We start from the raw sequence: 21,717 nt of genomic DNA, 5'->3' as shown, positions 1-21,717 counted from the left end.
AGTCAATGAAACTGTACGCCTAAACCCATGTTTTGAAGGTAGTGATATTTTGACAATATTCTGAAATAGAAAATATGGCTTTGGGGCAACATTGTAGCATACAATTGATGTCATGAAGGAAGGTGTAAACTGTCCAGCATTCCTGCTCTTGACTATAGGAAATCTGTGATAGATGGATTGCAGTGGCAGTTGTCACCTTGCCTACTTCACAGTTAGATGGCTTTTGTCACTTAGTAACCAAGTTCACTTGAAGAATGGGCACTTGGATTAGAATCTTATTTGTAGCATAATCTATTGTATTCAGGAGTCAATTCAAAGGAAAATGAGAAAGCAAATTAGATTGTTCTGATCCCAGCTGATGTAATTACTGAATAATTCAGATGCTAGACTGAAATCTGTCTTGAATAATCATGTTTTGTTGTGTTTTGGTTTTAGTGGCTTGGTCTCTCACTGAAACATAAGTACCAATGTTGCAGATTTGTTGTAACAATAAAACAGAAGTTTATTAAGCAAAAGGAATGAAGATAAAATGGAATAAAGAAGATTATTTACTTAAAACACAAGCATGTGGTGAGATAATCTCATTAATCTCAGAAGCAATACTTCGCAGATCCCAAAACTCCCCCAGCAGAAAATCACTTTTAATAACATCTCAGTGACTTGAAATTGACTTGAAACCCTAATGTGGAGAGTCTGAGAGCTTTATAACCCATTTTAAATATTCTCAGCTTCAAATAACCTCTTCAGGTTTTGTTCAATCACTTCTGATTTAGGACTACCACTAACTCCTTACTTAAGGCAATCTAGTGTGAACAAATCTAATTATCTTCTTCCTTTCTCAGAACTAACTTTACATAGAAAAACTTCTGTATAACTGCCCAAAACTGCAAGTGTCTCTCTAATTTATGGGTGCCTCCCCTGCGCTAATAAAATAGTTTAGAAATGTCTACAGAAACCTTGAGGCACAATCATTTATCTTGCTAGGTTGTAAATGCTCCTCAAGTTAATAAAAAGCTTTTAGGTCTGAAAACTAGCCCTTACAAACTGTTTTATCAAAAAAAAATCACCATGTTTGGAGAAACATTCACAAGTCATAGACCAAAGATCCCACAGTGCAGAAGAGGCCATTTGGCCCATCGAGTCTGCACTGACCCTCTAAGGAGCATCCCATCCAGACCCAGACCCCACCCTATCCCTGTAACTCCATACATATCATGGCTAATCCATAAACCTGCATATCCATAGGACATTACAGCACAGTAGAGACCCTTCAGCCCTCGATGTTGTGCCAACCTGTGAAACCAATTTGAAGCCCATCTAACCTACACTATTCCATTATCATCCATATGTTTATCCAATGACCATTTAAATGCCCCTGAAGTTGGCAAATTTGCTACTGTTGCAGGCAGAGCATTTCATGCCCTTTCTACTCTGAGTAAAGAACCTACCTCTGACATCTGTCCTATGCCTATCATCCCTCAACTTAAAGCTATGTTCCCTCCTGCTTGCCATCACCATCTGAGGAAAAAGGCTCTTGCTGTCCACCCTGTCTAATCTTCTGATCATCTTGTATGTCTCTATTAAGTCACCTTGTAACCTCCTTTTCTCTAATGAAAACAGCCTCAAATCCCTCAACCTTTCCTCATAAGACCTTCCCTCATTATTAGGCAACATCCTGATAAATCTCCTCTGCACTCTTTCCAATGCTTCCATATTCTTCCTATAATGCGGCGACCAGAATGTCCACAATACTTCAAGTGCAGCACCAGAGTTTTGTACAGCTGCAACATGATCTCATGGCTCAGAAAATCAATCCCTCTACCAATAAAACCTAACACAGCGTACCCCTTCTTGACTACCCTATCAACCTGGGTAGCAACTTTTAGGGATCTATGCACATGGACACCAAGATCTCTCTGTTCATCCACACTACCAAGAATCTTACCATTAGCCCTCTGTATTGCTGTTAGTCCTTCCAAAGTGAATCACCTCACCCTTTTCCACATTAAACTCTATTTGACACCTCACAGCCCAACTCTGTAGCTTATCTATGACCCTCTGAAACTTGCAATATCATTCTGTGCTGTCCACAACTCCACCGAATTTAGTGTCATCCGCAAATTTACTAACCCATCCTTCTATGCCCTCATCCAGGTCATTTATAAAAATGATAAACAGTAGTAGCCCCAAAACAGATCCCTGTGGTACACCACTAGTAGCTGAATTCCAGGCTGAACATTTCTCATCAACCACCACCCTCTGTCTTCTTATAGCTAGCTAATTTCTGATCCAAACTGCTAAATCACCCTCAATCCCATGCATCTGTATTTTCTGCAATAGCCTACCATGGGGAACCTTATCAAATGCTTTCCTGAAATCCATATACACCGCATAACCACTTTACCCTCATCCACCTATTTGGTCACCTTCTTGAAGAACTCAATAAGGTTTGTGAGGCACGACCTACCCTTCACAAAACTGTGTTGACTATCCCTAATCAAATGATTCCTTTCCAGATGATTTTAAATCCTACCTCTTATAATCCTTTCCAACATTTTACCCACGACTGAAGTAAGGCTCACCAGTCTATAATTACCAGGGTTATCTCTATTCCCCTTCTTGAGCAAGGGGACAACATTTGCTATCCAGCAGTCTTCTGGCACTTTTCCTGTAGACAATGACAATGTAAAGATCAAAGCCAAAGGCTCTGCAATCTCCCCCCTTGCTTCGCAGAGAATCCTAGGATAAATCTCATCCAGCCCAGGGAACTTAGCTATTTTCATGCATTCCAGAATTCTTGGACACAATGGAGCAATTTAGCATAGCCAATCCACCTAACCTGCAGATCTTTGGGCTGTGGGAGGAAACTGGATCACCCAATGGAAACCCACGCAGACACAGGGAGAATGTGTAAACTCCATACATACAGTCACCCAAGACTAGAATCACACCTATAACCCTGGTGCTGGGAGGCAGCAGTGCTAACCACTAAACTACAGTGCTGGCCCACAAGTTGATTATTAATTCCTTCAGACACACAGAAAAAAAACGCATGTCACTACTTCAAAAGCCAAAAATCCAAACTAAATACCAATCATACTACAAATATCTATAAATTCTACAGCCTACATCACCAAATGAACATCTTAAGCTTTAAGAGAAGAACTGTCAGGATGAGCATAAGGAGATTTTAATAGTCTTTATTTATAGTAAACTGTTTAAATGATTCTTCTTAAAAAGAAAAGTATAATTGTATGCATGCTGCGAATAAGCTTCAATTCTACTTGATAGAAAATGACTGTCACAACTGGAAAGATTAATGCACTGCAAAGTTTGCTGATTTATGGCAGCTGTCACAGCACTTTACTGCATTCACAGCATTCTGAGCTGTGTACTGATGCCTGACTAGTTGCAGGTCAAAATGCTGAAAACAGCACAAAGGAAATACTGCACAGGTGCAAGCAAGACCAGGTTGTCTGTCAGAGATAAAGAAAGCTTCGAATAATATCCCAGTAGCCTGTGACAATGTAAGGCAAGAAGCCAGTTAATTAACTTCACGTAAGGGTAATCTATATCTTTCCATACTGGACAATTGTATGCATCTGTGTGATCATGCACCTGAGCTCATTCAAGCAATGAATTTACCCATTAATGATAAATGAGGAGAATAGGATTTCATTATTTGCATGGAATCTTTTGGTGGAGATGGAGGTCTCAGCCAGTGGCTGTGTTGTGCCTTGAGAACTCAGTGCTGCCTGTTGGAGGAAACCTACTGACTGCCAAACAAGCACTTGATATGACAGTGATGCAGCTTCTTGGAATCAAGGACCTTGGGAGCAAATATCCCTCCTAAAAACTCCCAGCCAGTCGAGACCTTTAGTTCTGTTAAACGTTAGAACCATTGGGAGGCAGTGGCAGTTGCCAGTACGGCACCCACTAGGAGCATTGCTGGAACCCTGTTGAAGGGTGAATACTGTTGGGGGGGAATCGTGGGGGATGTGTGCAGAGAGGCTTCAGCAGAAGGAAAAGGGACTGGTTGTCAGTGTAAGTATTAACACCCCCACCCGCTTCCTTCCTGATGCCAGAATTCCTCAATCAGTCAGTAAGTATCGTGAACAAGATATCCCCACTGGAGCCTATAAGCAAATTTGCAAGAGTCTGCTTGTTGTGCCTCCTGTTAACCACTTAAGGCCTTAACTGGAGGTAGAGATAAGCTCACCAAACACATTAAATGCACTTCTGTCATTAACTTTGCCACAGAAAGGGCACAAGATTCTGCCCTTCATTTATATATGTGAGTTCCAATTGAATGATGATAATATTTTTTTATTAGGCTACTGCTGTTTCATACACAGCATCATATTTTCAAAGCTTAACATAGTGAAAAGAATTCTTGCTGCTTTGATCCATAAACCTACCTGGATGTTAATTCCTGTTGCTTCTCATTTGTGGCGACATCTGCTGTCTGGCTGCCTTTATTCATGGGTGTTCAAGGGTAGACTTAGTATGGGGCTGCATACACTCAGCTACCACCATGTTTCCAAGTATCATTCTACATACCATTTCAGGATTTTGTGGTCATTAAATAAAATACCCTGCTCATGAATGGTGAAACTGGAATATGTAAAACATTTCACAGTGTCAATTTTTTTAATAAGATGTATATTGAATGAAATATAATTGGCTGTTTGAATTGGATTTTGAATTAACATCTTGAAATGAGTTAGAAAATTTACCTCAGTGTTGTATCTCTGGAACTGTGCCAATGCTCCATAAATTAGGTACATTGTGGAACATGGTGAAAATCAAATTGCCATTGTGATTATTGCAGTGGGGTAGATGCACTGCAAACACATCCATTTATCTTATGTCATTCCATTAAATTATATATGGAGAACAGATGTCCTGATGTACAGAATAGTCATTACCATACTCCTGTGCTGAAGTGAGACCTGGATTGTGTATCAGAGATACTGAATACTAAAAACATTCCACAGTAATGCTCCACCACATTTTCTGGATTTACTGGGAAGACCATCAAATATATATACTAGTGTCCTTGTTGAAGTCATGTCTACAAGCATTCAAACAAAGTTCCTGCAAAGCCAACTAGATTAGACTGGACACTGTGTCTGGATGCCATCTCTTGCATTAGGTCTTGTTTTCATTCAATTCTCAAATGTATCTAGAAGGCGTTAAAGAAAATGCTACAAAGACCCTCAGTAGCTCTCCTTGAAATGTGACAGCGTTCTATTAACGGCTGTGAGGCGCTTGCTACACATTGTTCAAAATGGCAACAGCTTTGTTCATTAAGCTGCAGAAAGTGAAATAAGAGAAAGGAAATTCTGCACTCTGTGATGCATTAACTCATTTTATATCCTGCCCCAAGTGCCCAAATATCTTCAGGTTGAGAATCTGCTTGTTTAGTAATATGATTCACAACAGAAACACATGACCCTGAGTAAGCATCAACTGTGGATTAGGGAACAGTTGACAAGTTAAGGGAGCCACTTCAGTAAATTCAGTAAGTATGGCATATAGAAATGAAACAGTTATTTGTGTAGTAAGGTAAGTACTATATCATTTCTTATATTGGTCCCAATGAATAAAGAACATGTTTTATTTTCCCAGATTTCTTAGTGATTTACCACTTCCTTTTTTCCCCCAAAGCCTTGAGACACAGAACGTTGGCTCATGCTTTTGTGATGGGAAAGCTTCTAGAGAATTATTCAGGGTAGAGTTAATAGTCACATGGAAAAAGGTGGTTCGATTAGTCAGCACAAATTTCTACATTGGAAGTCACGTTTAGCTAACGTGCTGGAGTTTTTTTTTGAAGAGGTAATAGAAAGGTTTGATGTGCTGTAGGTAAACCTTCAGAAAATGTTTGATACAGTGCCAAACGTAGACTTGTGAGGAATATTATAGGTGATGGAGTAAAAAGGTCAGTAGTAACATGAATACAAAATAAACTGAGTGATAGGAAACAGAGTAATGGTCAGTGGATAATTTTCAGGCTGGATGATGGTTTGCAGTGGAGGTCCACAGGGGTTGGTAATGGAACAATTTCAAAGTTTGCTGATGACAAAAACTTGGAAGAATTGTAAACTGTGAGGAGGACAGTGTAAAACTCCAGAAGGATATAGACAAGTTGGTGGAGTGGGCAGATAAATGGCAGATGAGGTTCAATGTAGAGAAGTGTGAGGTGATGCAACTTGGTCAGAAGAACATTGACAGACAACATGAAATAGGTCGTACAGTTCTAAGTGGGTGCAGAAGCAGAGGGACCTGACTTTCAATGTACACAGATCATTAAAAGTGGCAAGACAGGTAGAGAGAGCAGTAGTAACGCATGAAGTTTTCTAGGCTTTATTAATAAGGGTTTGGAGAACAAGAGCAAGGAGGTGATGTTGAACTTGTATAAGACACTTGTTAGACCTCTGCTGGAGTACTGCATACAGTTCTGAGCAAAACATTATAAAAATGATATGAACACATTGGAGAGAGTGCAAAAGCAATTCAAAAGCAACAGTTCCAGCAATGAGGAACTTCAATTATGGGGATGGATTGAAGATGTTGGAACTGTTCTCCTTTTGACTGACAGATGAGATAGCAAGAAACTATTCCCACTCGTAAAAGGAACAAGAACAAGAGGGCATAAATTTAAAGTAATCAGTAAAATAAACAAGTGTGAAATGAGGGCAAACCCTTCCACTCAATGAGTACTTAGGGATGGAGTGCACTGTCTGAATGTGGTGGAGGCAACTTCATTTGAGGCATTCAAGAGGATATTGGATGATTATTTGGATAAAGATAATACACAAGGAAGGGAGAATAAGCAAGATTTTGGCACTAGGTAATAGTGCTCATTTGAAGAGCAGGTGCAAGCATGGTGCACTGAATGGCCTCCCTCTGTGCTGTAACACACATGATTCTGTGATAAGCAAACTTGTAAGGAGCTAGAACTGCTGCAAGCTTGAAAATACCAAACATTATAAATGGCCTTTCAGCAATAAATACGGCAGAAATTACATTTAGGTGGGCTTATGACTTAAATAGAAGGAATATTTCATTAGGTTTTAACCAAACTTATACCAAATAATCCCATTGCATCAGAAACTGCTGGGTAAGATTTCCACTGGCTTTTGTTATGCTATTAATCCATTCATTATATGCATACTTACAGTTTCTTTTCTGAGCACAGAGAAATCTTTCCCCATAAATCCTTTAAAAATTTAACTTTGAAAACCTTTTGTTTTGCATGAAATACTGGAGTTGGCAGTTCTGAATGGCAATTACCTTGCAGCATAGAACTCACATTCTAAAATACAACAAAACTGTACATTATAGCAGAGATATTTTTGTAAGATAAATCCAATAATGTTTGCACATCTCTTTTCTTATTTACTTTCTCCATTCTTATTGAACAGTGGGAGACTATTTTTGTTAATTTTGCACTTTTTATTAATTTGTATTCAGAAAAGTCTGTGTCCATAATAAACAATTTCCTTTGTTCTATTTAAACTAGATCAATTCAGTTTGGCTTGTGGAGGGATCGTATTAAGATAAAATGGCACAATTAGATTAATTTTCTAAGTCCCATTAAATGTTCATTAACGACGTCATTTACGCAGATGTCCTGTAGTCAGACAGTCACTATTCTTTATTTAGAATTCATGGAGATTTAATAGTGTGGAAGCAATAAACAGTTGCAATGAAATGCATATTTATTAAAAATAAATTAGCAGTTACAGAGTTAACAGTAAGGAATGTGCACGGCTGGGAATATTGTGCAGAAGATTTATGAATCTAAAAAGTGATTGATTAGGATTTTTTTAATATGGCTTATGAGGAAATCTATTCATCCCCAAAGAAATAATCCACTAAGAGAGAAAAAACATTCAATGGTATCTTAGTTGAGAATTTTACATTCTGTGAATTTGGGAATGTGACATGATCAGTGTCATGACTAATTTGATATAAAAATTGTCAGAATGATGTAGATATGCATTTTTATCGTGCATGTAAGACAGTCAGTAAAAGCAGAGTTAAAAATCACACAACACCAGGTTATAGTCCAACAGGTTTAATTGAAACACACTAGCTTCCGGAGTGCTGCTCCTTCATCAGGTGGTTGAAGGAGTAGTGCTCCGAAAGCTAGTGCTTCCAATTAAACCCTGTTGGACTATAACCTGGTTTTGTATGATTTTTAACTTTGTACACCCCAGTCCAACTCCAGCATCGCCAAATCAGTAAAAGCAGAATTTGTCTAGATTTGAACAAGAAAGCCAGTTTAGTTTGGTCACTTTGTGGAAATTGCTGAACTAGTAATGTGACCAAATGAAATATACCCATAATCCGGGCAAACAATTAAATAAAAGTACGCTGTACATACAAAGTATTTGCAAACTTGCGCAATTGAGTGCTATTTCAGTAATAATACAAGATTAAATCACAAATCTAAATTGTGCCCCCAAACCCAGTATCTCTGCTTTACAGTGGCAGGATTCAAGGCAGCCTGTTAGTCACTCATGCACTGTTTTCGGAGGCAGCTATCCATTTAATGACTGGCTACCTTCACTGAAATCGAATTTTGGGATCCCTCTTGCCTGGAGAGTAAGGATTAGACTAGGGAAGAGCAGGTCTGTTTTCTGTGCATTTCCTTTGAGTAGTCAGGAAAAACCCTCTGGAGATTTCAGAGGTCCGCATAGTTATAATTCGAGGATACCTTGGGGCTGGGGTCATAGATCATTTGGGTTGCGTCAGTCGTCCTTTGGGGATGGGAGTCGGGGATCATTTGGAAAGAAGTCAGTTCCCCTTTGGGACAGTTAACTATGGAGAAGATTATATGTAAAAGGTACATAAACCCCTTGGAACTATCCAGCTTGCAAAGATCCATCAAGAAGTACCTAAAAGCATCCAAGTGTAAAGAACTGTCACCAGTGTCAACCTGTCAAAGAATGTCAGAATGCACTTTTATAATGGGAGTGCTTTTCTCAATAAAATGTAGTTTGCAACATAGAAATTTTAAGTAATAAAATTATATTTTTTTCTTCGCTGTGCCTGAGTTCTTGAGGCTATTCAAAGAGTTGGCATAATAGGTGAAGGGGCAAAGTGGTGTTGGTAAAAGAAGGCACTAAGTTGGTATTGGGGCAATGGGGGATGGTTAGAGGGTTGTATGGTACTATAGGACATATGAGAGATTATGGAGATAACTAGAGGACTTGTTTAGATTTCTAACGTTTGGAGATGAAAGGTGCTCAGTTGGATCTGGACCTTTCGGACCGTAAAACGTGGGAGCAGAAGAGGCCTTTTGGCCGATCGAATCTGCTCTATAATTCTGTGCGATCATGACTGATCTGATTATTGTCAATTTGACTTTCCTGCTTTATCCACATATCTCTTCATTCCCTTAATGATCAGAAATCGGCTTTTCTCGGCCTGGAATCTACTTCTGTGGTAAAGAAGTCCACAGATTCGCCACCCCCTGAGTGAAAAAGTTCTCCTCATCTGTATCTTTAATAGACACTTCTGGTTGAACTAAGGAAATCTTTGTGACTATGAACCATAGCACCACAAAAATGATACTGCACAAAAAGTGGCCAATTGGCCCATCTGTCCATGCTGACTCAAAGACACCCTAATGCCCTTTCTAATTCTATATTCTAGCACACAACCCACAGCCCTGCAGCTTACGGTACTTAAGGTGTAGATCCAGGTACCTTTTAGAAGAGTTTAAGATCTCTTTCTCCATCACCAACTCAGGCATGAACTGCAGAGACCTCCCACCCTCTGTGTAAAAAGGTTTTTCATCATGTGCCCTCTAATCCTTCTGCCATTTAACTTGAATATATGATGCCTGGTTTTTGAACTCTCTGCCAAGAGAAACAGATTCTTCTTCTCTGGTCTATCTCTACCTCTCTCGATTTTGTATACCTCAACCATGTCACCCATTAGCCTTGTCTGTTCCAAAGAAAACAGACCCAGCCTCTCCAATTTCTCCTCGTAACTACAATTTTGCAGCTCTAAAAAAGCTTGCTTGCATGTAAAAAGTCCATACAATAAGTCCAAACTTACAAGAACTTGTCAAATGTTGTTAATTAAAACAAAATATGGTAGTGAAAATAAATGGTGCAAGGTATTTCGGAGTGCCTGTTCACATATATCCATATAGGATTTGTGCTGCATTACTGATTTCTCAAACTGTTGAATGGAAACATTTTGCTGACATAAAGGATGAAGCACAAATAAAATGAAATACTTAAGGGACTAGATGAAGCAATTTCAGTGAATTGGATTTTTTCGTATCAGTCTGTTTTTCTAATAGTGCCAACATCAATAGACATATGGCCGGGACCTTGGGTTCATGTCACATTACAGGTGATCACCATTGCACTACACACACACACACAGATATTCCTACACATACACACTCTCACATACACACGGATACAGGTACACACAGACGTGCACACAGACATCCACACACACCCTTATAGACACATACACTCCCACACTCACACATGCACCCCCTCACAGACTTAAGACACTCTGCACTCACTACACACACACACACACTTTCTCACACACTCAATCCCCACCCCAGACAGACACACACACACAGACAGACAAAGACCCACATGCACACATATATTTTGTGGGGTGAATTTGTACTTGCAGAGTTACATTGTACTTTGCTCAAAAACTGCATGCATTCATGTAGAACTCTGAGCTCAAAAACTGCATAAATTTATGTAAAACTCTGTTATCTCACTTTTTAGATTGGAATCAATCTAAACATCAGGTCATAGACAGAGAACACAGGGGGCTAACACCTTCAATGGTGATATTGTCTAGCTATCACCATTGTTAACAGCTAACCCGAGAATGCAACTTTAAAAAAAGGGTTTTGAGATTTACACATGAAAGAAGTGAAACTATCACTGTATTCTAACAGATGAAAGGCTTAACAGACAATCAATTTTTCAATGTATAATTTCAGTTACATCACACTGTAAATTTTTGCTATAAATTCTGTGTTACGATCGAGCCCTCCACTATCACCTGATGAAGGAGCGTCGCTCCGAAAGCTAGTGTGCTTCCAATTAAACCTGTTGGACTATAACCTGGTGTTGTGTGATTTTTAACTTAGAAAAAGAATGAATGCTATAGTGTCTGACTAGGCTGTATGCCATGTTTTCTTTTAACTTCTGCATATTTGTATGGCATTGTTAAAAGCAATATAATATGATTTGTAAATGTGGTGTGCTGCTTTGTCCAGCAGTTAAAGGATGCAGTAAATTATGAGAACACACAGTAATTGATTATTGCTTTCAATCCTTTTGCAATTGAGTTTTTAGGCAACTCTTTTAAGTTTTCATTTGTATTGCAATAAATGTCAATGTGTACAAATTAGGAAGATCAATAAGGATATATGTTTTTCTACTCAATTTATTTTGGCTTCTTCAGCTTGAAGTTAAGCTTGTTAATATAGTTGTTATGGATGCCATCTAGTATGCAAAATGTTAGCAAAATGGCTAACTTATGTTTTATTTGGACCAGTTGATCATAAATTTGTCCATAAATTTCCATACTTAATGATATTTGGAAAGTTCAACATACTGTTGCCTAATTTTAACAGTGATGTTTTGAGTAAGCCTCAACAATATAAGAAATCTAAATTTCTATTTGCTCTCCAATTTAATATGTTATATCATTGGGAATAAAGCTATAGTGTGTGTGTTGGTGATGATATAATTTACCCTTATGTCCTCGGAATTGATGAATGTTGAGTGCTTTGACCAATAAAAAATGAAACCACTCAAATAACATTTCAAGGAAGAGAGAACTTGGAACTGTACATCGGTTGGGGTGTCCCAAATTGCATAACAATGAAAATGTTATTTTTGAGTTGTAGGGTCATATTTTCAAGTTGCGTGTGGGAATTTTCTTGCTTTGGAGACCCACCTCAGTATAAAATATCTCAATATGTGCAATTTTCATTCCGGCCAAGTTGAGTTCATTGCCACGAGAAACAGATTGGATGTGACATCAGAAATGCTGAGTGCCAGTTTGGTCTGGCTTAAAGGTCCACTCTGGTGTCCATTCCAGTTGTTTGGTTACATCATAGATTTTCTAGCCCTCAGTCCTTATACTTTATTATCCCCTACCCACTCACCCTGCCAACACAAAAACAATTTGTGTTCCTTTGACACTGTACAAAACTCAACAAAACATACCACTAAAACAATAACAGAAGCTTTAAGAAGTTGACACCTTGTTAACCTTGTGCAAAAAGTCTTTGAGACATTAAGAAAGAGATTAAACATAAAATAACTTCTTATAACCTTATAGAAATGTCGGTCAAATGAAAACAATACTTCTTGGCATCAGTGTAAATTTTTTGATTTGATTTAATTTATTATTGTCACATGTACTGAGATACAGTGAAAACTATTGTTTTATGTGCTAACTAGACACATCATACCTTAAATAAGTACATCAGGGTAATAGAACAAAGTGCAGAATATAGCATTATAGCTACAGAGAAGGTGCAGAGAAAGATCAGTTCTAATACATGAGAGTCTGTTCTTAAATCTGATAACAGCAGGGGAGGAGCTGTTTTTAAATCTTTTGGCATATGTTTTCAAACTTTTGTATCTTCTGCCCGATGGAAGAGCGAGGAAGAGAGTATAACCAGACTGGGAGGGACCTTTGATTACTTTGGTTGCTTTCCCAAGGCAGCAGGAAGTATAAACTGAGTCAATGGAAGGAAGGCTGGTTTTCGTGATGGACTGGGCTATGGACTGGGCTGTGTTACAATTCTCTGTAATTTCTTACGATCTTGGGCAGAGCAGTTGCTATTTCACTCTCATAATCCTGTTAGACAAAATTAGACTCTGCTCCAAGACTCTGTGTCATAGAGAAGTTGGCCAATAACATAAAAATTGCAGGAGCTAAGAGACGACAACCTTCACAGTGGAGATACCCAGATTGGGAATGGAGGGTGTGTAGGCTCACTATCCATACCTCTATCCTCACCAACAAAAATTTGAGGACTGAGAATAAGGCCAAGGATGCCACAGTTTGATGCTGCCCACCATATTCAAAATGCACTGGTGTAATTCGATGTATAAACGAGGCTATTGTCACTGTTGCATACATGGAAATGTGGCACCAATTTATACAGCCATAGTCAGCAAAAGGTTAAGTGACATTTTTGAACTGTTGGCTGAACGATACATTTTGGCCAGCACACCAGGAAAAAATCCTTGCTCTTCAAAATGGTGCTGTGCATTTTTTGACATTCATTTTGGGGCTCGCAACAAGTAGACATTGTCAAGATTGAACAACAAAAAAACTCTTAAAAATGCTGCAGACAGTACGGGTGGTTGAATGGAAGTTAACATAGAAGAGAAATATTCAACAGTCATGATTGTAAATCATTTTATTTACTCCTTGATTTAATTTGTATTATTGCAGGAAATGTTCACTTACCTTTCAACTGAATTAAAGAAGTTGTCTGAAGCTCACAATGAAAGGCTTCTGGGGACTCCAAACAACGCTATTTCTTTAGGTAAAGCTGATTTTTCTTTCTCTTTAAAATAACGGTAATCATTTTTGTGTACATTTCACTGAATTAATTCAAAATACTTTGAAACAGTTTTTAAAAATAAAGTTATTCTACAATTTAATCAAAATAAATTTGCAGTTCGGGAAGCCTTATTTTGCATAATGTTAATTAAAGGTAACAAATAATTTCAAGTCAGTTTCTTATGTTCTAGCTCGGAAGAGTGCAAAATGAAAAGCTTCAACTTCTAGTCTCCTTTTATCAATGTTGAAGTTCAGTACCACTAAGCATTTACTGCAATCATTTAAATTAAGAAGCTTTAGTTTAAGAGGGATCAAGCATTTGCAATGCCAGCCTAGACATACAAACATTTCAAGTAGCCGAACTTGGTGCAAAACATGAAATGTTGAGTTACTGTTGGTGTAACTTACGAGTGATTTTGTTGGAGGGCTGTCAGTAGTTAGTTAAGCAGCGTATCCATTATTATTGAGAAAGAGATTGACAGAATTTTAAGAAAAGCTTTTAGCGGAACAAAACGCAAATAGGATGACTCTGGAAATATGAAATAAAAGCAGAGCATGCTGGTGAACATGCAGCTGATCAGGCAACCATCTGTAGGGATGAACAGAGATAATGTTTCAGGTCGATAATGTTTCAGCAGAACCAGTGTGATTGGAACATTGTTTGGTATTTACTATTTTTTGTAGCACTAGAGGTCACTATAACACAACATTGAGCATTTTCACAGTTTAGTTGGAACCTTGATTATAAAAAGCAAGACTTGTATTTGTATAACATTGCCTTAGATTGCCCAGTGGGCTAGAAATCTAGTCCCAAAAGTGTGATTCAGAACATGTCTTACTTTATCATTAACCTTCATTTGTTTATTCATCACAATTCTTACAAAGCATTAACAAGCTCGTAATCCATTTGAAGGACTTAAGTAGAATCATAGAATCCCTACAGTGTACATAGAGGCCATTCGGCCCATCACGTCTAAGTGGACCCTCCAAACAGCATCCCACCCTATCCCTGTAATCCTGCATTTACCATGGCTAATCTACCCAGCCTGTACATCATGGGACAATTTTGCATTGCCAGTTCAACTCACCTGCACATCCTTGACTGTGGTGGGAAACTGGAGGAAACCCACACAGGCACAGGGAGAACATGTAAATTCCACATGGACAGTCATTCAAGGCTGAAATTGAACTGAAGACCTGGTTCTGTGAGGCAGCAGCACTAACTGTTGGTATTAGTTATTAGGTAATAGTTACAAATGTTGCCTCAGCTCTAAGCTTGCATCTGTACCCCAAATTAATTAAGTATTGACAGTGATAAATATAAGATTAGCAAATATGTTTTTGAACTTAGGTGTGAATAATATTATGATACAGCCCAGTTAGTCAAGATAAAGACTTAAATTCTTGAATCTTGTTTTCTGACTGTTAAAGTAATGCTAATGTAAAGCAGAAAAATGCTATTATAAATCAAAACAGCAAGTGATGGAGCAATTCAACAGATCTGGGGACATCTATGGAGAGAGGAACAGAATGAGTCTTTTAAGTCTAATTTAACTCTTTTTTTGGAACATGCAATGTTAACTCTTTTTTTGTCTTCATAGATGCAGCCAGAACTGCTGAGTTTCTCCAGGACATTCTGTTTTTATTTTAAATCTCCAGCATATACAGTATTTTGATCTTATATTGTGAAAATGTTATTACTAAATCATGTGACAGGATCTGCGGGTGTTTTTTAATATTATATTGGACTGTAAGCCCATTTCCTCCTTTGTGATTTCAGTAAAAAAGTGAGAGCAACATTACAGCGAGTAGGATTTGTACCTGTCTCTTCTCATTCATGGGATATGGGCATCACTGGTCAAACCAATATTTGTCATCCACCCCTATTTGTGCTTTAACTGAGTGGCTTGCTGTGCCATTTCATGGTCAGTTAAGAGTCATAGGACAGAAGAGGCTATTCAGCCCATCATGTCTGTACCACCAAAAATATACTGCAACCTACGCAAGTCCTACTTTCCTGCACTAGGCCCATTGCCTTGAATGTTATGACACGTCAGCACTTTTTTATACTTTTTATCCAAGTACTTGTTGAGAGGTTTCCTGCCTTAGTCACCCTCCCAGGCAGATTTTCACCACCCTCTGGGTGAAAATGTTGTTTCTCAAATCCCCTATAAATCTCCTGTCTTTCACTTTAAAATTATGCCCCCTTGTTAGTGACTCCTTTGTTCACCCTGTCCATGTCCCCTCACACATTTTGTGCATCTTTAAACCTTCTCTGCTCCAAGGAAAAAACCCGAGCTTATCCAGTCTCTCTTCCCAGCTAAAATGCAACATCTTAGGCAACAACCTGATGAATCTCCTCTTCCAGTGCAATCACATCCTTCTGATGGTGTGGTGATCAGAGCTGCTTACAATACACCAGCTGTGGCCTGTCCTGAGTTCTGTACAACTCCAACATGACCCCTTTGCTCTTATAATCAGTGCCACACTGATAAAGGCAGGTGAGATGCATGCCTTCTTAACTATCTGTTACCTGTCCTGCCCTGCCACCTTTAGGGATCTGTGGACAAGCAACCCAAGATCCCTCTGTTCCTCTGAGCTTCCTACTGTACTATCTTTTGTTGAGTAGTCCCTTGTCTTATTACGTCTTCCAAAATAATCAGGGTAAAATTCCATCTACCAATGATCTGCCCATCTGATCAATCCGTTTAACACCTTCCACTTCACTGTCAACCACCTGGACAATTTTTGTGTCATCTACAAACTTCCTTGTCATTCCCCCACATTCTCATTTACGTCATTTATAAATAACACAAATAATAAGGGACCCAGCACTGATCCAAGGTACACCACTGCACACTGGGCACCAGTCACACAAACTGACTTTACCACCACCCTCTGAGTCCTATCACTAAGCCAATTTTGAATCCAACTTGCAAAGTTACTCTGGATCCCATGAGCTTGTATCTTCTTTATCATTTCCATGTGGGACCTTGTCAAAAGCTTCACCTCTGAAATGCATATAAACTATATCAACTGTCCTCATCCAATCACTTGGTTACCTCCTTGAAAATTGCACTGGATTTGTTAGGGATGATGTCCTCTAACAAAGTCATGTTGACTAAATCTCATCAAACCATGCCTCTCTAAATGGAAATTAATTTAATATTTAACACTCTATCTTGACAGTGTGAACCTTTTCCCGCGTATGGAGTCGGGTATTACAAGGGGGCATAGCTTTAAATTAAGGGGGGGTAGATATAGGACTGAAGTTAGGGGTAGGTTCTTCACTCAGCGAGTCGTAAGTTCATGGAATGCCCTGCCAGCAGCAGTGGTGGACTCTCCCTCTTTATGGGCATTTAAGCGGGCATTGGATAGGTATATGGAGGATAGTGGGTTAGTATAGGTTAGGTGGGCTTGGATCGGCGCAACATCGAGGGCCAAAGGGCCTGTACTGCGCTGTATTCTTCTATGTTCTATGTTCTATGTTCAATGTCCTTCTGCTGCACACCCAGCTAGCCCTGTCCTTCACTATTTTCTCCAATAGGTTCCTTACCAGTGATGTTACACTCACTGGTTTATAGTTTCCTAGTCTATCTCTAGCAACTTTCTTGTAAAGAGGAATCACATTAGCTGTCCTGTAGTCCTCTGGCATCTCTCCTATGGCCAGGGACAGTTTGAAAATTTGGGTCAGGGCCCCAGTAATTTCCTTACTCTTCTCCCACAACAGACTGGAATACAACTCATCTGGTCCTGGGGATATGCCCGACTGTTATTCTCTTTTCCTTGATGTACTTGTAGAATATCTTGGAATTCTCCTTAATCCTGTCCATCAGCTTTTTTTTATTTTCTTTGCTCTTCTAATTGCTTTCTTGGGATCCCCCCTGTACTTTCTATACTCCTCTAGGGCCTCCATTGTTCTGCTCCTTTTATACGTGTTATACATCTCCCTTTTTTTTATACAATCCTGAAGTCAATACATTGCTGAGGGTCTAGAGTCACATATAGGTTAGGATGGACTTTCATGATCCAGATACATTTTTAGAAAAAGTTGATGCTAGTGTCATTACTGGAAGTATCTCTATATGACAAATATATTAATTGAATTTCATTAGCTGCCAGTGTAGGATTTAAATCCAGGTTTCCAAAGCATTAGTCTGGGCCTTTGGCCTACACCAGTCACATTACCACTATCCAAGACCTCCCCTTCTTGTCCTATTTTTTAAAGAAAGAAGTTCAGATTTCTCACCTCACCAAATTAATTACTAAACTTGTTGCAACATTTTGAACAGCTATGACGCCACTTTCTCAGTGTAAACCTTTGTCGAAGTTTGGTGAAGATGTCGCCGATATGGAGCTGCAAGTGGAAAATATTTTCCAGCTTTGAACATAATCTAAAATGTGCTATGATTAGAATTAACATGAAAAACAATGTGAATTTGACCTATTCTGCATTCATAATGCTGACTCCAGCTCACATTTTTCAGTTTTAGTATGCAATTATCAACCCATCATTCCTTGGAAAATGTCCTTGCTTTTCAATCTGCTAGCAGGAATCTTATTGATGAAATGGGTGATGTTGGTCTAATTTTCCTCCCTCTGCTACTGACACAATATTTTGCAGCTGCTAGTCCTTCTGATTCAAGTGCTCATATCTGGAAAGTGATTCAATTTATTTTTTCCAAACACAGCAGTAATAGAGTAAAAGCTCAATCTATGCTATTTTTGCCTTAGATTGTGTAAATGTTATTCCAAAGTAATTATAATTTTATGACATCAAAATACTAGTTTAATTGCCATATAAACATTCATTGTAGCATGATATTATAGTACATAACTTTAGTATTTATAACTTAAACATGATTAGTTTTCTCAATTTGGTTTAATGACTAATTTGATTAACCCTCTTGAAAACTGAGTGGCATTTATTATTGTAACTGGTGCACTTGTAGATTGGAAAAATTATCAGACACATGCTGACAACGTTAGGGCTGATATGTAATGACATACTGGAGATGTGTTCGGTGGTGATGTGGGGTAGGGAGAGGGAGCAGTTTAGCCAGGCTGGAGGGTAATTGATCGGGATCCCTTCAATTCCCCATTGTCTGTCTCTGTAGATCAGGCTGGGAAAGCTTGTGGACAACCTTCTCTCTTTGCTGCCAATTTGAGACCCTTAAGTGGGAAATTAATTCCATCTTCTAGGGTGTCATCTCACCACCGTTGGTGTTCATCCAGCATCAGGCTTTATGATTTACCACATGGGAACCCCAAAAAGCAAGTCCTGTTGAGGTTCTTCCAGGGGGGTCCATGATGGGAGGGTCTCTCAATATCAGGCATTTCATGGCTGATTGGAAGACCCAGCACAGGGAAGGCAGGGAGTCCTGCTGAGAGCTGCCCTCCCACACACTCTTCTGACTATTTTCCTCTTTCACACAGAACCCATTCATTGACAGCATCCTGCCAATTAATGCAGTGGGCCTTCTGAAATGTAGGCAATGTTTCAGACTCTCTAAAAAGCAGCTGAAACCCTGATCACTTCTATTAATTTTCTGCCATCAGTTACAGGGTACATGACTATCTACAAACCATGCCCTAATACGGGAAGGGTTGAGTTCTACATGTACATGACAAATTTAATGTTTCTAAAGAGACAACTCAAGAGGGGCTTGCTTATAAAGCAACACTTTGTTATTGAATCATAAAGTAATTTATCTCACTGAAAATGCTTGGCACCACATTGATTGACTTGTGCTTTGTTTTCCTTTTCATATGAGAAGCATGAAAAGCTCTGTTGGAAATACACTCATATCATTAGAAATACTCTCCTCACCTTGTATATATGTAGAAGGATATTTTAAAAAGATTTACACCATTTCTTTTGTATTTTGTTTCCACATTATTCAAATTTTCAATGTTTTCTGTAATGTAATATTTCTCAGTCACATAAACTTGTATGTGAAGAATGGTGAACACATGTCACTCTAAAGGGGCTTTAAGTAAATAGTCAATAAAAGAAAGATTTCACACTACTTAAAATTATCCATGGCTGATGTGAGTTCTGAGATAGGGTTGTGTCCTGAATTGTTAACTCCATTTCTCTCCCCAACTTGCTGTGTATTGCCACTATTTTTTATGTTTATTTTGTGTGTTACTCTACTTTTCCTGGCACAACACACAAAGAAGGATCTTGGTCTGTTCTTTAAGCAGAATCCAGCAGTCCCTTTTATTGACTGTTGTTTAGGCATCCCAGTCCAGGTCACGGAGAGGTGCTGCATGCTCTACTCATTTGTAGCTAACAATTACAATTAGGCTAATAGATTGCCATGTATGCAATTTACATATTTAACCAATCTCCTATCTGTTTCAAGTCTAAAACTGCTCACCTTTTTATATGTTTTAATCAACCTGTTCAGAGGTGTTAGTACACAATTCTGGATCGGGTAGGACTTGAACCCAGATCTCCCTGGATCAGTCGTAGGGACAAGACCCATTAATTGATTCACTTGAAAATTGCTTCAGGTTATGCTTGAGCATCAAGAAGTAACCAAAGTGCTTCTTCCACCTCATATTCAATCACTTTATTCAAGTGAGTAATGGACAACCAGTCGGTAAAAATCTTGGTGCTTATTGTCAGAAAAAATTCAACTTTTAAAAATAATTATTAAATATTCCCTGATGTTGTTACCAAGCAAATTCTTTAGGAGCCTAGATACTGTTTCTTGTTGCAATGTGATGAAGTGGGCGTGCCCTTTCAATGACGGTGTTTCTCATTTGTTATTTGTCAATTGTCTCGAGAAAATTTAGTTACTTTTATTCAGTCCCTGCCAGAGCCTGTGATTGACAGTTCGTGTACAGGAAATTGATTCTATTTAAGCCCACTGTCTGTTCTTTTGTTACCATCTCCTGCATTGCAGCAGTGTTTTTTTTTTAACTGATACGTTCAGTATTGAAACACACATTATTTGGTTTATGTGAAGCATCACACTGTATGGCCACCTCATTGTTCCTTGCTTTTCTACTTCTTTCAGCAATGTCCTTGAAAAGATTCCATAAACACAATGATAAGGCTGTCACACAGCTTGGATCTATGCTTTTCACTAGACTAGTATCTGGAGCCAGGTGAGTTGATGAGTAATTCACACTCTTAATGCACTTATTGATTGACTAATGCTTTGTTTTCCTTTTCATATGAGGAGCATGAAAAGCTCTATTGGAAATGTGAGCTGCATACACTCATATTTATCATTCGAAATACTCTCCTCACCTTGTATATAAGTGGAAGGATTTTTAAAAAAATTTATTTTGTACTTTGTTGCCACATTATTCAAATTTTACATTTTGTCTGTAGTGCAATATTTCTTGTTCACATAGAACATGTATGTAAATATTGCTTGGGCTAGTACCACATTGTTTCTTTCTCTTGTCTCAGAGTTGTTCCTGTTGGCTCAGAACAAACTATAAACGGATATACTTTCCAAGGATTTATGTCACACACTAATCGCTATCCATGCCCTTATCTGAATGCTGCATCAGCAGTTGGAATAAAAAGACAAGATGTGGATCTTTTTATTAAGAAACTGGACAAGTGTCTCAAGATCCTCCTGAAAGAGAAAGGCATTTCAGGAGCTGAAATGGATCTTGAAAAAGAAATGTCAGCAAATATTGAAGATGATGATACAGCAGAATTGATGGAAAATGTTCAAATTGGTCTAAAAATCCCGACTGATATGGTAAATCATCCTATTTGATACCCCTTTAATTAACCAAGTACTTCCAGCTCAATCCAGAGGTGAACTTGCAGAAGTGTATGACTGAAAAATATAATAAAAAATGTCATTATACTTCATCTTTGGTATGAATAATTGTTGATCAGCTTAAGAGGGAATTATGTTATGATTTGGAGTACTATCTGAGGAATTAATGGTAAGATAACTGTTTTCTGAGTGATGAAAACAATAAAATGACCAGGGTTTGTTTGTTAAGAATCCATTGCAAATGGGGTATGTTAACCAACAATATGTACGTCTTCTGGAGATAAAGTTAAATTGATTTTATTGGGAAACTGAAGAAAATAATTTAAAATATTTTGAATTTGCTCTGACACTGTGAGATTATCTCAAGCATTTT

The 21,717-nt window shown here is 38.4% G+C and overlaps 1 protein-coding gene across 7 annotated transcripts in view; it reads left to right on the top strand.

Annotated features, from left to right (window-relative positions):
* The window catches only part of sepsecs (Sep (O-phosphoserine) tRNA:Sec (selenocysteine) tRNA synthase), a 63,963-nt gene extending 42,527 nt beyond the window's left edge, over nt 1–21,436 (top strand). For all 7 annotated transcript variants that reach the window (XM_043693756.2, XM_043693746.2, XM_043693795.2 and 4 more), the window contains 3 exons: nt 13,480–13,573; nt 20,619–20,709; nt 21,020–21,436. In XM_043693756.2, the coding sequence (XP_043549691.1) occupies nt 13,480–13,573; nt 20,619–20,709; nt 21,020–21,338 (504 nt within the window). In that variant the 3' untranslated portion in view covers nt 21,339–21,436. The remainder of the gene's footprint in view (nt 1–13,479; nt 13,574–20,618; nt 20,710–21,019) is intronic.
* Nucleotides 21,437–21,717: the final 281 nt, after the last annotated feature.

Source organism: Chiloscyllium plagiosum, unplaced genomic scaffold, assembly GCF_037043375.1.
Source record: "Chiloscyllium plagiosum isolate Xiang-an unplaced genomic scaffold, Cpla_swu_hap1 HiC_scaffold_1, whole genome shotgun sequence".
In the NCBI taxonomy this organism is placed as follows: domain Eukaryota; kingdom Metazoa; phylum Chordata; class Chondrichthyes; order Orectolobiformes; family Hemiscylliidae; genus Chiloscyllium; species Chiloscyllium plagiosum.
The sequence above is the reverse complement of the archived record's forward strand: the minus strand, read 5'-3'. Positions and strand labels throughout refer to the sequence as shown.